At 40.1% G+C, this 18095-nt stretch overlaps 1 protein-coding gene across 50 annotated transcripts in view; it reads left to right on the top strand.

Annotated features, from left to right (window-relative positions):
* Positions 1-18095, top strand: part of TRDN (triadin) — a 1346604-nt gene that overhangs the window by 764965 nt on the left and 563544 nt on the right. For 49 of the 50 annotated variants that reach the window (XM_073675989.1, XM_073675970.1, XM_073675994.1 and 46 more), the window contains 3 exons: positions 8489-8605; positions 13655-13702; positions 17765-17812. In XM_073675989.1, coding sequence (XP_073532090.1) covers positions 8489-8605; positions 13655-13702; positions 17765-17812 — 213 coding nt within the window. The remainder of the gene's footprint in view (positions 1-8488; positions 8606-13654; positions 13703-17764; positions 17813-18095) is intronic. The other variant, XM_073675981.1, reaches the window with a different exon arrangement.

Here is an 18095-nt window from a genome sequence, read left to right as displayed (position 1 = left end):
AAGTTGGACTGGATGGAATCCTATATGGATTTGGGGAGGGAGACATCGAGGGCCTCAGACTTCGCTGCATTGATTTTAAAATTTTACCATGTAACAAAGTGATCTATTTCAGCCATAACAGCATGGATGGATATATGTGATTGAGTGATATATACTAGGACATCATCAGCAAATAGAGAGCACTTGTACTCGGTGCCTCCCACCTCAATCCACCTAATATTGGGGTTATGGCGAATTGATGAGAGCAGGTGCTCCGTCACTAGGATGTATAAGAGAGGGGACAGAGGACATCACTGCTTTGTCCCATTGGTGATTGTGAAAGGTGATGAAAATGTTCTGACGCACCCCCTGGGCCTTGGGACACCCGGAGCCGGACCCTTTTTGGTGGATGCTGGTGGTTGTAGTCTTCGTGGCGGCGACCCAGTTCCGTGGCTCAGGGCGGTCAAACCAGTGGCGGAACTATTTATGTGGTTTTGATGTTTAAATGTCCGACTACGCCACCCGTGGATTGCGGTCAGAGTGAACCGCCGCTACAGGGCAGACCACTGAGGCTGGTGTTGTGGGTGCAGCAGAGCGTAGCATAACTCCCCACGTGAGGAGTATAGCCTCAGGGCAGTGTATGCGGAGGATGGGGGTGATGGTGCAGGGCAGCAGCAGTAACGACACGGAGTCAGTGATGCAGTTCAGGGCCTTTACTCACAGTTCTTATTATCCAGACCACGTCTGCAGGTAACGGCTGCCCACGTCGTACTGTGCTCACCAGGTGAGGGGCTCAGACAACTCCCAGATAACTTTGGAGCACTTCACAGGACCCCCTTTGTGTGTCCTTTGTCTGGCCTTTCTTACCAACACTTCTGTCCGGCTGCCTCGGGCCTCCTCTTGGTAAACTTGGTGCCAGTTTCCCTGACCCTATGTGGTGCCTTCCTAGTGGGTGTAGCGAGGGGCTGCGCCACATAAAATGTCAGAGCCTCCGGTTTCTAGCTGAGGGTCGTTTCCTGCCTCCACTAGTTCGGGGACCGGTCTCCCCCTTTGTCCTGACCCCTCCACGCAGGTGGATTCGGGCGTGCGGTGGCGACTCTCCCGTCCGCACCCCTGGGATCCCTTCATTCCTCGTTCCTGGAGCCTTCTCCACTCCTCTTCCTTCCTTCTCCCTCTTCCAGGCCTGGGCCTCTGTTACTAGGCCCGCCTCCGGAGCAGAGCTCATGCAGAGCCCCTGCTCCCTGCCACTTCTGCTCAGACTTCTCTGCACTGAACTAAGATGGTGCCCACCTTTTATACTCCCTTCTCAATGCACCCAGGAACTGATTCCTCCCTGCTCCTGCACTACAGGGTTCCCCTTCCTCAGTGTTCCCTCCCCCCACTCCAGCCAGGGACAGGGACTGTAGTGCCCATCTCAGGGGCATATTGGTCGCCCTGCCCCACGGCAATGTGGTGTAATGCATGCAGGTGTCGGGTCCTGATCCACACTCCATCCTTACCTGAGAGTGAGATATCACACCTCTGGGTGAGGTGCAATACGTCTGTAGCAACCGAGCCCTCAGGGTGCTACAGTTCCATTTATCTTCAGCCTAGGTGATGTATTGCGATACAGGGCCGTGATTTTGGCTATAAAATGGTCCCCTAGACCCCTACCCCAAGCTTTTTAAGAGAATCATATATGGCGTGCCAGGAGACTCTATGGAATGCTTTCTCAGCATCCAACGAGAGTATCTAATTACAAATTTTTAACTGCATCTAGCCCAGGAAATACTTTGTGCCTAGTAGCAGTGTCTGCTAGTGAGCGGATTCTCCCGGCTGTTAAGCAAGCTGCACCACCTGTAGTTTAGACACTTAATTTTTTCAAAGGAAATGCTTCGGGACCATGGGATACTTAGTGAAGAGCATCAGGAGGCACCCCAAGGCATAGGGGCTGGGACTGGCAGTAGGATGCCTTGCGGTGGACAGCCGAGCTCGATCCTTATAAAAGCTTTTTAACTGCAGCAGCTTTAGTGGACGCTACTGGAGCTGGAATTACCGCGGCTGCTGGCATGAGACTTGCCCTCCAATAGATCCTTGTAAATGGATTTAAAGTGTATTCATTCAAATTAGAGAGACAATTTAAATTAAAAAGCTTAGAGCTGCCTCCACCACAGGGGGGCTCGCTCGACCCACCAGCGGACAGGCACCAGTATTGGGAGAGGGGGGCTGGCCGTCAGGGTTCACCGCGGCTCTGGCACAAACCCGGCGACACGGAGGTGGCACGGGCAGGAGCGGACTGGCCGTGTCGGCTTCTCACTTTTTGGATTTTAGAAGGGCATGACATGCCTATAGCTGTGTCTCCCCCTCCTTTTACTCCTCCATCTCTTTTATTTTCGCATGACTATATGTACTTGTCACTTTTCCATGTGTTAGTTATGTCTTCTGAGCAGTTTGTCAGCTTTTGGACACCTTTGAAGGTGTTTTCTATGTGTTTCTATGTGTTTTTGTTTGCCTGCCATTGGTTTTAACGGTGTTCGACGAACAGTTCGACGAACAGTTCGACGAACAGTTCGGCGAACACACGGGTGTTCGACGAACCGAACCAAACTCGAACACTACGGGGGTGGCTCAACACTACTTGTAAACACTTTTTTTAGCCAGCCAAGATTCTTTCAATTCATGTTTGGGGGAATTTCATCTATTCTTCCTTGGAAAATTCTTCCAGTTCTGTGGGATTCCTGGGTTGTCTTGCATGAACTGCTATTTCGAGGTCTAGCCATGGATTTTCAATGATGTTCAGATCAGTGGACTGTGAGGGCCATTGTAAAACCTTCAGCTTGCACCTTTTGAGGTAGTCTATTGTGGATATTAATGTGTGTTTAGGATCATCATTATCCATTTGAAGAAGCCATCCTCTTTTCAAATTCAGCTTTTTTTTTTACAGATGGTGTTATGTTTGCATCAAGAATTTGTTGAAATTTCATTGAATCCATTTTTCCCTCTACCCGTGAAATGTTCCCCGTGCCATTGGCTGCAACACAACCCCAAAGCATGATTGATCCAGCCCCTTGCTTACTGGTTGGCGAGATGTTCTTTTCCTGAAATTCTGTGCCCTTTTTTCCTCCACACGTACCTTTGATCATTGTGGCCAAATAGTTCTATTTCAACCTCATCGGTCCAGAGGACTTGTTTCCAAAATGCATCACACTTGTTTAGATGTTCTTTTGCATACTTCTGATGTTGAATTTTATGGTGAGGACACAGAAGTGGTTTTCTTCTGATGACACTTCCATGAAGGCCATATTTGTGCAAATATCTCTGAACAGTAGATCAATGCACCACAACTCCAAAATCTGCTAAATCTTTCTGAAGGTCTTTTACAGTCAAGTGGTGGGTCTAATTTGCCTCTATAGCAATCTTTACGATCAGCTCTAACTGAAATTTTTGAACATATAATGGTTCTCTATATAAATACAATCCCCTCTTTTAAGAGAACATATAAAACCTATTGAGTACACACAAGAGATATGGCATAAAAAATAGTATCAAAGTTTATTAATAAATAATTAATTTCTAGATAAAGGTATACCTATCCTGGTAGCCATATACTGTATACAAATTGTGGACTGAAACCAGAAACAACAAGATAAACACTCTGTTCCTCAATATTGTATTAACGTTGGTAATCTTGACTTCGGCTATGCAGCAAAAACACAATCACATCAAAAAAGACAAATATCATGAAAAACCATATATTGAACAGCACATCCACTTAAATATTGCAGTTTTAAATATATAAATTGCAGCTCAACATATAGTGCTGATAACAGTAAATAGAGGTATATGTATGGGGCAATATATAACTATAATAATGTCTACGCCCATACCTATATCTAGAACGAGACATCACCGTTACTGCAGCCTATGTGGTCCTAGCATACACCTATGATACTCATAATGCAAACTCTATAGTGCTCATAATGCAAACCCTATAGTGCAAGGTTGCAATTAAATGGTTAAATGCCTGTATTCATGCAGCTGGACCAAGAAGAGGAAGCTGCATTTGTAGGTGGTTAAACGCGAGTCAAGGCCTTTGCTCTTCCCCTCCTGTCCATTTCATTGCAACCTTGCACTATAGGGTTTGCATTATGAGTATCATAGGTGTATGCTAGGACCACATAGGCTACAGTAACTGTGAAATCTAGTTCTTGGTATAGGAAAGGGCCATGGACATTATTACAGTTATATATTGCCCCATCCATATACTTCTATTTACTGTTATTATCACCATATGTTGAGCTGCAATTTATATATTTACTAAAACTGCAATATTTATGTGGATGTGCTGTTCAATATATGTTTTTTCATGGTATACAGTATATCTTTTTGATATGATTGTGTATATGCTGCATAGCCGATGTCAAGATAGCCACCGTTTATACAATATTAGGGCACAGTGTGTTTATCTTGTTGTTACTGGTTTCTGTCCACAATTTGTATACAATATATGGCTACCGGGATAGGTATACCTTTAACTGGAAATGAATTATTTGTTAATAAACTTTCATACTATGTTGTATATATTTGTATCCCATATCTATTACTAAAATTTTGCTTGGTCTTCCAGACCTTGTCTTGATCTCCACTGAGGAAAGGGAAACTTGAAAACGCTTTGCTATCTTCTTATAGCCTTCTCCTGCTTTGTGGACCTCCACCATTTTCATTTTCAGGGTGCTAGGCAGCTGCTCAGAAGAACCCATGGCTGCTGTTTTTTTGCACAAGGTTAGAGGAGGCTGGGTTTTTATAAAGCTGGGAAATTTGCATCACCTGGACTTTCGTTGTGATGATAGTGAACAAGCCATAACACTAACAGGTAAGTTAAGGGTTGAAACCTTGGTCAAAGTTATCTGAGCACACAAATCTCCAAAGGTGCCCAAACTTTTGCATCGGCTCATTTTCCCTTTTGTAATTTTTAAAATGTAAAAAATGACAATATATACATATATTTTTTGGCCTAAAATACTCAGGAAAGATGTCATCTTTTTTTTTATGCCTTTTAGAGACTATTTCATCTTCAACTTGCTTAAGTGTTCACAATAACAGTAATTTTGACCAGGGGTGCCCAAACTTTTACATGCCACTGTAATTAATATTTTTAAAAGCTATGTACACAAAATATGGTACTTGGATTTATTTAAATCAAACTAAAGAAAAAAATAAAATACAAAACTTTGCAATTTTTTACCTGTTTTAAGAACATTTTTGTTCTGTTATAGGAAAAGAAAAGCAAAACTACCACAAGATACTGATACATTCAGTAACAGACACATATTGTGCCAGATTAATACCATTTACTATTGTCATTTTCCTTGAAAAAAAAAATTGTGTGCTTTTTTTTACTGTAAAAATGTCTGAAATTGAGGAAAAGCCTCCTATTGGAGGTTCATGCAAGTGTTAATCTGTTCAAAAATGGATTGGAATTTTCCTGCTGCATTGTGTCTTTTAAAGATATTGAAGCTGTAAAATATTTCAGAAATAAAATATCATTAACCCTGTCCTGACATCAGCTATACATCTCCCTATAATAGCCAGAAGTGGAGGTGGCGTCATGGGGGCACATCATTCTATGTGCCCATTGGCCGCTGTGCAATGTGATTTGTTATTATTACAGCCTGGGGTTCTATTGAAGACCTCTGTGCCTGCCATCATGGAGTTCCACTGAAATCCAGCCTGAGGCTGAGCCTCAAATCAGACCGTGATCGCAATTTCAAATTATTGAGGATATAAGTAAATGTAATAAAAAAAGTTTTAAAAAATACAAAAAAAACCCCATAAAAGTTTGAATCACACCTTTTTCCCACTACTGAATTAACGATTTTAAAAATTTTTAAAAAAATACACATATGTAGATGTTTGGTATTGACACATCCATAAAAGTCCAATATATCAAATAATGAAATTAATTAACCCATTCAGTTAACACCATGAATAGAAAAAACTTAGAATGCCAAAATGTTGAATTTTTTTTTTGTTTCTGCAACACTGCAAAAAAATACAGTAAGAAGTAATAAAATGTCATATCTATCTCTAAATGGTATCAATAAGAACATCAGCTTGACCCTCAAAAAAAAAGCCCTCACACTGAAATTGACCAAAAGTGGAAATGTCACTGGCCTTGGAAAATTGTGACACAATAAAAAAAATATTTTACAAATTTCTGATTTTATTTTACGACTAAAGTAATAAAAAAAACTGAACAAGTTTAGTATTGCAGTAATCATACTGGACAATCATGATGCCAGGTTATTTTTACCTCAAAATGTACGTCATAAAGACAATTCCCATAAAATAGTGTCAAAGTTGCTTTTTTTTTACAATTTCAGTGCACTTGAAATATTTTTCCCATTTTTCAGTACACTATGTGGTAAAATTAATAGCATCATTCAAAAGTACAATTTGTCCTGCAAAAAACAAGCCCCCATATGGCTATGTGGACAGAAAAATACAAAAGTTATAGCTCTTGGAAGAAGGGGAGGCAAAAACGAAAATGGAAAAATGGAATTTGGCCATGTCAGGAAGGGGTTAATGTACAATCTAAACAATAATTATTCATTATGAACCCAGATTTTCCATGAACAATAACACTTCAGGCCCAAAGTTGATTTAGCTCAGTGGAATCCTTTGTTAGTAGTTAATGATTGGACAACCGTTTTTACCATGAAAAAACTGACAGTCGGACCAATGTTGCTCAATTGGGATGTTCGCAGGTGCGTTTTTTTTTCATTGACCATAAAAAAATATCTCCGCATGCAATAATTTCTTTCGTATGTCAGCCGAGACGCCCTTTTTCAAGCCTATGGGTTCAGGAAAAAAATCTGATTGACCATATAGCATTCTATTTTTAAAGATACATTGTCATTATTAACATAGGAAACTGTATTTCATCTTGTAAATGTTAATAATTGCTGATGTATAAAAATGGATGACATATGGATCCCATAGGGACTGAAAACGAAGGACAGCGGAGATGAAAATCACCCGTTTGTTCTAGATGAAACTGAGACAAATTTTTTATACGCTTGTGCTAACTTAGCCTTAGGAGAGCACTATGCGCGTGCCATGCATGCAATCAAAATGCTGCCACAATGTTGCCACTTTCGTTAACGTCTCAGCTGCTTCCAGCTGAGTTTTTATTAATCCAGGAAAACTGCTTTGTCCTTCATGGATAAGCTGCATAATGCCCACATAGTAGCCATGCACTGAAAATTTGTGGACTGCTAATTGTGGATTGCACCCTAACTTTGTGGGCTTTTTTCATGTTATAATAATATTCCATAATGATTATCAAAAGCAGCGTTCCCCAACTCCAGCCCTAAAGAGCCACCAAGAGAAACCGTGCCAAGAGCAGTGTTTACCTCCTCAGGTCCTCAAGAGCCACCAAGAGTCATCATGCCAAGAGCACCATTCCCCACCTCCAGTCCTCAAGAGCCTCAGGTCATGTTTTCAGGATTTCCTTAGTATTGCATAGGTGATAATTATATCACCTGCACAGGCAAAAATTCCATCATCTGGGCAACACTAAGGAAATCCTGAAGACATGGTCTGTTGGGTGGCTCTTGAGGACTGGACTTGACGAACACTGCTCTAGAGGGTGGAAAAACTCATTTATAACTTATTGAAAATTTAGTTTGTTGGTTGTTGTCATTTTATGTTCAGTTGCCTTATATTACCTATGATTAGCCTAGACATCACCTCCAGTACAACCTCTCTGCTGCTCACTTGATAGGCCATCAGCGGTAATATCATGTGTAGCTGCTGCATCCAATCACTTAGCTTAGCAATCGTGCTGATGTAGCAACATAGAGATGAACAGGTGGCATACTGTGTGAGGTAAAATTCTTCTGCTTTATTCACGCTATCTTTAAAACAAGGATGCGGGGGAGTGGGTCATGGATCAGACGTTAGAACGACGACTGTTTCGCATGACAAGCACGCTTCCATGGTTCCAGGTATAAGACCGTCTTATACTTGGAACCTTGGAAACGTGCTTGTCACGCGAAAAGGCCGTGGTCCTAACATCTGATCCATGACCCGGTCCCCCGCATCTTTGTTTTAAAGATTGCATGAATAAAGCAGAAGAATTTTACCTCACACAGTGTGCCCATGTGTTCATCTCTATGTTGCTCCATTCAACAGGACTATTGCTTTGGTGGTGCTGCACCTGTGACTTGAGGAAGCCATGCAGCTGACCAAGACTCCTGAAAGGAGCTGTATGGGTAGCTTGCATTTAATCATGCTGATGTAGATGGCATGAGACAGCGGAGATTCTTGACTGGCTGCACTTGTGATATGCTGTAGATGTGTCATCACGATTGTAGCCATTTCAACAAACATTGGTGGTGAAGTACAGGGTTGATGCTGGAGAGGTAAATAATTGTTGGTTTCTTATTTTCCAGTATAAGCAGTCTTTAGCCTGGTTTTTAATGAAATGAGGCAACTGCTTCAATAAGTTTATTTCTAATACTTGCAGGGCAAACAAGTGCTCTTCTGAAAATATTAGCTGCTCTCCAAGATTTTCAAGAAGGAATTGCCCGACTAGGAGGAGACTTAAATCTTTCATTGTATCCACGATATGATGCTGCCACAGGTAATTTCATTGTTTTATATATTTCACTGCATCAAACATGCTTCAATGTTACCTATGATCATAGGCAGACATACTGTATCATATATTGCCACCCAAAAGCAGTTTACTATCCTCGATTAGATTTAGGCTATGTGCCCATGATGCAGAAATGCTCCGAATTTTTTCCTGAGCGTTTCTGCATCTCCCTGGCAGAAACACATGTGGATTGTAGATGCTTTTTTCCTGCCAGGGACAAGCGGATGTGAAGCGTTCTTCACATGCATTTCTGCATGCGGGTTGACAAGCGCTTTCCAAGCAATTTTAGCATCACTTGGAAAGTGCTTGACAACTTGGTCACACTATTTAAATCCATGCAAACGGCATGGATTTATATAGTGTGACCGTAAAGAATGTTAAAAAATAAATATATACTTACCTTCTGATGGCCCGCAGAGTCTTTATTTGATCGGTCCTGGCTTGCCGGCAGCTCGCGGTACACTGAAGGACCTGCCGAGGTCAGCATCGCGTGACCCGTCACATGACTAAATGACGTCAGCGCAGGTCCTTCAGTCCACCGCAATCTGCCGGCAAGCAAAGAGAAGGTAAATATAATATTTATTTTTTATTTTATTCTTTTTTTTACAGGTTCTATGGTACCCAGAGTCTCCTCCTCTCCAGACCCGGGTACCATCCGCACATTGAAACGCTTGGATTCCGCATGTACAGATGCAGTCCAAGCGTTCCAATGCAAGTCAATGGCGGCAAAAATGCTGCGCTAAAGCAAAATAATTGGTAGTGCTGCATTTTTTTCCGCAATGATAACCTGCAGTGGAAATTTCCGCAGCATGTGCATAGCACATGCGGTTTATCATTGGGGAACATGGAAGGCCTTCTACCAAGCATTTTTTAAGTGTTTCTGTAGCGGAATTGCCGCTGCAGAAACGCTTAAAAAACGCATCGTGGCCACACAGCCTAGATATTAAGAAAATTGTTCTAATGAGGAACTGCCGAAGGATTGTTAGACCCTGAGGATAAGTTTCCAGCTGCCAGTGGCGACATGTGGCCAATAGAAAGACCAGACATCTCGAGCAAAGTTTTCAAATAGAGCATTAATTGGCTGTACAGCATTTGTTAAAGAGGTATTCTCATCTCCAAGATCCTATCCCAATATGTAGTAGGTGTAATAATAATGATATTAACAAATATCTCCAATTAGAAATATAGTATAGTATTTTTGATTCGTTATGCCACTTACCTCATGTGCAGGCAATACAGTACCTTAGGTATCCATGGTTACGACCATTAGCAGCTAGGTAACTGTCACTTTATTAGTGGTCGTAACCGTGGATACCTAAGGTCCTGCAATGCTTGCACATGAGGAAAGAGACACACCGAATCAAAAATACTATACTACATTTCTAATTGGTGGTATTTGCTAATATTATTATTATTACACCTACTACATTTTGGGATAGGATCTTGGAGATGGGAATACCCCTTTAAGGGTTGCTTGGTTTCATGAGTAGAATTGCAAAACCATGCAGTTAAAAAGTTCTGGCACATGTTTGTATAGTGGGATATGTTCCATACAAACATGGACAAACACAATTACCAATATAAAATCATATACAGTATACACTAAATGACTGTTTGTCTATCAACACAATGGCAGGCATTTAAAAAACAAATATTAATACACAAAAAAAAGAGTGACAGATGTTTAAAAGTTTTATGTCACTTTTCTACGTCGGAAACTGTTGGTAAATAATGTCAGGTTAAGCCTAATGTAGTTCAGTAGCTAGGCCATATTCCTCTTGGAAAACATGTTACATGCTATACTGTACAGTCATCTCTAAGGATCCGATCTAGGGTAATCCAAATGTGGAGTATATCGGGATTTCTCATTCTAAACTTATTTGAGGTTCATTTGCTTCAAAAAACTTTGACAACTACAGATTTAAAGAGAATCTGTCAACACGATCAACCCTTCTAAGCCGTCTATATCAGGGTTCCCCAACTCCAGTCCTCAAGGCCCACCAACAGGTCATGTTTTCAGGATTGCTCAGGTGATAATTGCATCACCTGCACAGGCAATAATTCCATCACCTATGTAATAGTAAGGAAATCCTGAAAACATGACCAGTTGATGGGCTTTGAAGACTGGAGTTGGGGAACCCTGGTCTGTATGTGCATGTAGGTCCTAGGAAGCTGAATAAAGTGATACTTTGATATTTGTGATCCGATGTCTTATGCCAGAGAAATCCACATTTTTCCAATATGTAAATGAGCTGTTCAAGACTGTGGGCAGGACACAGGTCTGCATGAGAATCTGCATCCAGAGATTATTTTATATAAAATGGGGAGTTACCAGTGTGATGTGTAAAGTCTCTGCTCTCCTGATCTCACTGCAGACCTGTGTGTGATTATAACTAACACATCTGCAGGTTCCTTTCAGTGCTTCAGCTTCCATCTCACAGGCAGTATTACAGTATAGCAGAACTGTGAGAGCTACAGCTGCTAATGTGTTTGTAAAAAGACAAAGCTCAGTTCTACTGTTCTGTTTTAGTTACATGTCTCACACTGGTAACACCTCCTTTCATGTAAAATTATCTCTGGAGGCAAATTCTCAAGCATATCAGTGTCCGGCCTATAGCCTGGAAAGCTCATTTACATTTAAGATAAACACGGATTTCTCTGGAATAAGACATCAATTTACAGATATTAAGGTATCATTTTATTCAGCTTCCTATGACCTACATGCAATATATACAGTGCTGGCCAAAAGTATTGGCACCCCTGCAATTCTGTCAGATAATACTCAGTTCCTTCCTGAAAATGATTGCAATCACAAATTATTTGGTATTTTTATCTTCATTTAATTTGTCTTCCATGAAAAAACACAAAAAGAATTGTCCTAAAGCCAAATTGGATATAATTCCACACCAAACCTAAAAAGGGGGTGGACAAAAGTATTGGCACTGTTTGAAAAATCATGTGATGCTTCTCTAATTCGTGTAATTAACAGCACCTGTAACTTACCTGTGGCACCTAACAGGTGTTGGCAATAACTAAATCACACTTGCAGCTAGTTAACATGGATTAAAGTTGACTCAACCTCTGTCCTGTGTCCTTGTGTGTACCACATTGAGCATGGAGAAAAGAAAGAAGAACAAAGAACTGTCTGAGGACTTGAGAAACCAAATTGTGAGGAAGCATGAGCAATCTAAAGGCTACAAGTCCATCTCCAAAGACCTGAATGTTCCTGTGTCTTCCGTGCGCAGTGTCATCAAGAAGTTTAAAGCCCATGGCACTGTGGCTAACCTCCCTAGATGTGGACGGAAAAGAAAAATTGACGAGAGATTTCAACACAAGATTGTGCGGATGGTGGATAAAGAACCTCGACTAACATCCAAACAAGTTCAAGCTGCCCTGCAGTCCGAGAGTACATCAGTGTCAACCCGTACTATCCGTCGGCATCTGAATGAAAAGGGACTGTATGGTAGGATACCCAGGAAGACCCCACTTCTTACCCTGAGACATAAAAAAGCCAGGCTGGAGTTTGCCAAAACTTACCTGAGAAAGCCTAAAACGTTTTGGAAGAATGTTCTCTGGTCAGATGAGACAAAAGTAGAGCTTTTTGGGAAAAAGCATCAACATAGAGTGTACAGGAAAAAAAAAGAGGCATTCAAAGAAAAGAACACGGTCCCTACAGTCAAACATGGCGGAGGTTCCCTGATGTTTTGGGGTTGCTTTGCTGCCTCTGGCACTGGACTGCTTGACCGCGTGCATGGCATTATGAAGTCTGAAGACTACCAACAAATTTTGCAGCATAATGTAGGGCCCAGTGTGAGAAAGCTGGGTCTCCCTCAGAGGTCATGGGTCTTCCAGCAGGACAATGACCCAAAACACACTTCCAAAAGCACTATAAAATGGTTTCAGAGAAAGCACTGGAGACTTCTAAGGTGGCCAGCAATGAGTCCAGACCTGAATCCCATAGAACACCTGTGGAGAGATCTCAAAATGGCAGTTTGGAGAAGGCACCCTTCAAATATCAGGGACCTGGAGCAGTTTGCCAAAGAAGAATGGTCTACAATTCCAGCAGAGCATTGTAAGAAACTCATTGATGGTTACCGGAAGCGGTTGTTCGCAGTTATTTTGGCTAAAGGTTGTGCAACCAAGTATTAGGCTGAAGGTGCCAATACTTTTGTCTGGCCCATTTTTGGAGTTTTGTGTGAAATGATCAATGATTTGATTTTTGCTTCATTCTCTTTTTTGTTTTTTCCTTGCAAGCAAATTAAATGAAGATAATAAGACCAAAGAATTTGTGATTGCAATCATTTTCTGGAAGAAACTGAGTATTATCTGACAGAATTGCAGGGGTGCCAATACTTTTGGCCAGCACTGTAGATGGCTTAGGAAGGTTGATCCTACTGACAGATTCCCTTTAAGTAAACATTGGGCACATCCCAACTAATATTGGGATCATTCTGACATTAGTGTTGCACGTACGTGTTGTACCTTTTGTTTCACGGATACAACATGTACCCATTATAATCTATGGTGCTATTCACATGTCTGTGTTTTTTAACGGATTGTGTGTCCATGCAAACATACAGAGACATGTTTTTTTTTTAGCAGACCAGATGACAAGAGCAATATAAATCTATGTGTCTGTGAAAAACACGTAGAGCACATGGATGCATCGGTGTGCCATCTGTGTTCCGTCCCTGTTTAATATTGCAAAGTATAGAAGAAGCTTTGTAATTTATTTATTTGATTATCCATCCATGAAAAACACTGCTGACACACTGATGGGAAAATCAGACACACAGATGACACACTGATTCACAATACTTATGAAACTGGTACTATCTTTCATGTACGTGTTTAATCACAGAGGTGTGGTTGAGGCCTTAGGATGTTTTATTGATTGAAGACTAATTCATGCTGGTCAGTTCCAGCTTATTAAAAGATAAAAAAAAAACTATTATAGAAGTTCTCTATTTAATTTTCTCTAATATTTTGCAATTTTGGTTCCTTTTTGAAAGACAATATTATTATTTTTTTTAGAAACACCAGTGAAAACAGATGACACAAAACCAGAAAAGCCTAAAAAAGGTATATACATTCCAAAGAATGCAGCAGCATATCATCTCATAAAATATGTTTATTGAATTTATAAGATTAAAAGAGAAAAAATACAATAGATACAATAACAAAGTAACCCAATGGAGAACCGCATGGAATGTAATAAATATAGTCTCAGTTACTATACATACTAGAAATGTTTTTTACCAATAAATGTAGGAACAGTGCTAATCTGTCAGTCAATCTGGATCATAATGGAAGAACAAGTGTTCAAAAAGAAAAACAAGCATTACATTTCAGACAGCTAGTATGACATATGGTCCTGGTGCCCCAATGCACATTTTACCCAAGCTTTGTCACACGCCCCCCTGATGATCAGGGGGGCGTGTGATGACAAAATGATCATCAAACGTGAGTGCACCCCTAAGTGAAAATAGTCACATTGTGTCCAAAGTGTGAATATTTTGTGTGGCCACCATTATTTTCAAGCACTGCCTTAACTCTCTTGGACATGGAGTTCTCTAGAGTTTCACAGGTTGCCACTGAAATCCTCTTCCACTCCTCCATGATGACATCACAGAGCTGGTGGATGTTAGAGAACTTGTGCTCCTCCATCTTCCATTTAAGGATGCCTCACAGATAATCAATAGGGTTTAGGTCTGGAGACAGGCTTGGCCAGTCGAGCACCTTTACCCTCAGATTTTTTAGCAAGTCAGTGGTCATCTTGGAACTCTGTTTGGGGTTGTTATCATGTTGGAATACTGTACTGTGGCACAGCTTCTGAAGGGAGGGGATCATTTCCATCTTCAGTATGTCACAGTACATCTTGGCATTCATGGTTCCCTCCATAAACTGTAGCTCTCCACAGCCGGCAATACTCATGCAGCTCCAAGCTATGACACTCCCACCACCATGCTTGACTGTAGGCAAGACACACTTGTCTTTGTACTCCTGACCTGGTTGCTTGACACCATCTGAACCAAATAAGTTTATATTGGTCTCATCAGACCACATGACATGGTTCCAGTAATCCATGTCCTTACTCTGCTTGTCTTCAGCAAAGTGTTTGCTGGATTTCTTGTGCATCATCTTTAGAAGAGGCTTCCTTCTGGGACAACAGACATGCAGACCAATTTGATACAGTGTGCGGCGTTTGGTCTGAGCACTAACAGGTTGATTCCACCACCCCTTTAACCTCTGCAACAATACTGGCAGCACTCATATGTCTATTTTGAAAAGACAGCCTCTGCATATGACGCTGAGCATGTGCATTCATCTTCTTTAGTCAACCATGGCGAGGCCAGTTCTGAGTGGAACCTGTATTGTCTAAACCACTGTATGGTCTTGACCACCGTGCTACAGCTCAGTTTCAAGGTGTTGGCAATCTTCTTATAGCCTAGGCCATCTTTATGTAGCGCAACAATTTTTTTTTTCAGATCCTCAGAGAGTTCTTTGCCTTGAGGAGCCATGTTGAACTGCCAGTGACTAGTATCAGAGAGTGTGAGAGCGATAACACAAAATTTAACACAACTGCTCCCCATTCACACCTGAGACCTTGTAATACTAATGAGTCACATGACAACAGAGAGGGAAAATGGCTATTTGGGCACATTTTGGCCATTTTTACTTAGAGGTGTACTCACTTTTGTTGCCAGCGGTTTAGACATTAATGGCAGTGTGTTGAGTAATCTAGAGGGTACACCATATTTACACTGTTATGCAAGCTTTACACTGACTGCTTTACATTGTATCATATCTTCAGTGTTGTCCCATGAAAAGATATAATAAAATATTTACAAAAATTTCAGGAGTGCACTCACTTTTGTGATATACTGTATATATAAATATATATATATACATATATATATATATATATATACATGTATACATATATACTCACAATTGTAATGCTTATTCCAATATTGGTTAAAAATGAGTTTGAAATGTAAAAAATATACCATACCTTTTGCTGCTTCAGGAGCCTATTTTTCTTTAATTTCTGTTATTAATAATTATAAAACACATGAATTACTCATCATAACTAGTAGAGATGTGCAGATCAGGCAAAATTAAAATTTGTCTGTAAGAGCAGATTTTCCTAGGAAACTTGATTCGCAGAGAATCTATTCTCCACAATTGAATGTCCCTTATTGTGCTTGGGGGTCTCTTCAGACCCCAATGCATAATAAATGTGAGATGTGAACAATAGCAACCAATCCTTATACTTACCTTACTGCTCAACTCTCTGGCCTCTCCACTCATCGCCATTACCCATTTGATCCTCATTGCATCTTCTTATTGGAGCAACGAGTGCAGAAATGGGATCCTAAAATTTGAAAGTTCTGTGCAAACACTTGAAAGGTCACAATTTTATGACATCATGACATGTGACCTGGCGAGCTGCAATCAGAAGATGTGACAAGGAACCAATGAGTGACGATGAGGGACTGGAGAGTAAAGTGGTAATATAAGAACAGGGTGGGCCATTTATATGGATACAGCACTTTGAACACATTTTATAAGTGTTCATAAACTTGTAAATAACTCATGAAAGAATAAAGTTCCATTAAAACCAAGCACATCATTGTTTTTCTTATGAAATTCTCAATAAGTTTGATGTGTCACATGACCCTCTTCCCATTGAAAAAAATAAAGTTGGATCCAAAATGGCCAACTTCAAAATGGCCGCCATGGTCACCATCCATCTTGAAAAGTTTTCCCCCTCCCATATACTAATGTGCCACAAACAGGAAGTTGATATCACCAACCATTCCCATTTTATTTAGGTGTATCCATATAAATGGCCCACCCTGTATTTTTTCAACCTTTCGATAAATATTTACGGTTCAGAATAATGGCAGCCAGCGGCCACTATTTTGCTAGATTCACATGGAAACTGAATACTAGAAATCTGCATTTTGGAAAATGGTTATATTTGTATGCAAATTGCCTCTTCAGAGAAAAAGAGGACTTGTACTCTATAGCGCCACCTATTGGAAGCAGCAATCCTACAAGTCACAATCAACCCTTATATTTGTGAAATTCAAATGGAATTCAATTCCAATAGGTTTTCTGCTTAACTTGTATTGTACGTGCTAAAATAAAACAAAGAAATATTTAGTTTTCTTGGCATTACCAAGGGGAGGAATGACTGTTTTTTTAACTGCCTACCAGTAGATCTTATGTGCTGGCTCAGCACCATTAAAAACTGATCTCCATTTAAGTGACACAAGATGAACTTTACAAAAATATGAAGTTTCATGTGTGACACCCATGAGCCATTTTACTATGTAACAACCTGAGCATATTTGGGCCGCAATTTAGAACATCTAAAGAGAGAGAGAATTAGATGGATAGGGTAAAACATATAACTTGATACAAACCCTTTAAGAACTTCCCTACATCCGCCATAATACCAATAACAATTTAACATGTAGCTGTCCTGAATTTACACATGGATATATAATGTTCAGTGTATGCATTTGTAAATGTATTTTTCAGTGGATTCCCTTTTCCCTAGACTGCCTTTAGGTCTATTGGTAAATAATTTGCTATATACACATTTGCACATTTATTTTCAAAACATTTTTAGTAAGTTTTTTGGTATAATTCGAACAGCGAAGAGCATAATATAAAATGTTATTGGTAGAATTAATTCAGGGCATAAAATATGGGATTTACTTCAGTCTTGGGAATTTATATGCTAATGTTTCAAAGTAGGAAATTGTTTCTAAATTCAGTTTATTCAAACTTCAATCAAAAATAAAATGTACTACTTTGACCTGTACCAGTTGGTTCTTCATAACTAGTTACATTCCCTTTGAAATACAAAGAGATGTTTTTGACAGTTGTAAAGAAAATAATGAATCATTGAATTGATGTTTCTGAATGATAGAAGTTGGCTGTAAAACTTTTATGTACCATAGAGACATCTAGAGAAATTCCCTATTGCCTGCAATGACAATTGAAAAAAAATATATAATTTCCATTTATGTGATCCTTTCATTGCATACTATTTGAATTAAATACATATATTCAAGTTAACATTTTAGGCATCATTTTGTGATCATATTAATATTTTATGTGTTTTAGCAGTACCATTGAAAACCCTGAAAAAAGCTCCAACTGAGAGAAAGAAAGGTAAGTGCAACAACTACTCAGCATGTAAGTTATCCCAAAAAGTCAAGAGAAGACCACCTGGGGACCAGCTGATCAATGAAGGTCCATCTGCTGAAACGTCCACAATTAACTGCTGTCACCAGTGAAATTTGCTGCCAGCAATGCATTTCTCTTGCAGTGTCCTAAATGTTTTATTACTTTGCAGTCATTTGAATAAATAGCCATACATGTAATGCATGGAGTGTGACTATACTTAGAAAGTTCAATCCGATGATGTACATATTCCATTTTTGGTCAAATGATC

The sequence above is a fragment of the Phyllobates terribilis genome, unplaced genomic scaffold (genome assembly GCF_046119375.1).
Source record: "Phyllobates terribilis strain yellow unplaced genomic scaffold, ASM4611937v1 Scaffold_3__8_contigs__length_932513732, whole genome shotgun sequence".
NCBI lineage: Eukaryota > Metazoa > Chordata > Amphibia > Anura > Dendrobatidae > Phyllobates > Phyllobates terribilis.
Note: the sequence above shows the minus strand (reverse complement) of the source record. Positions and strands in the feature narration are given on the sequence as shown.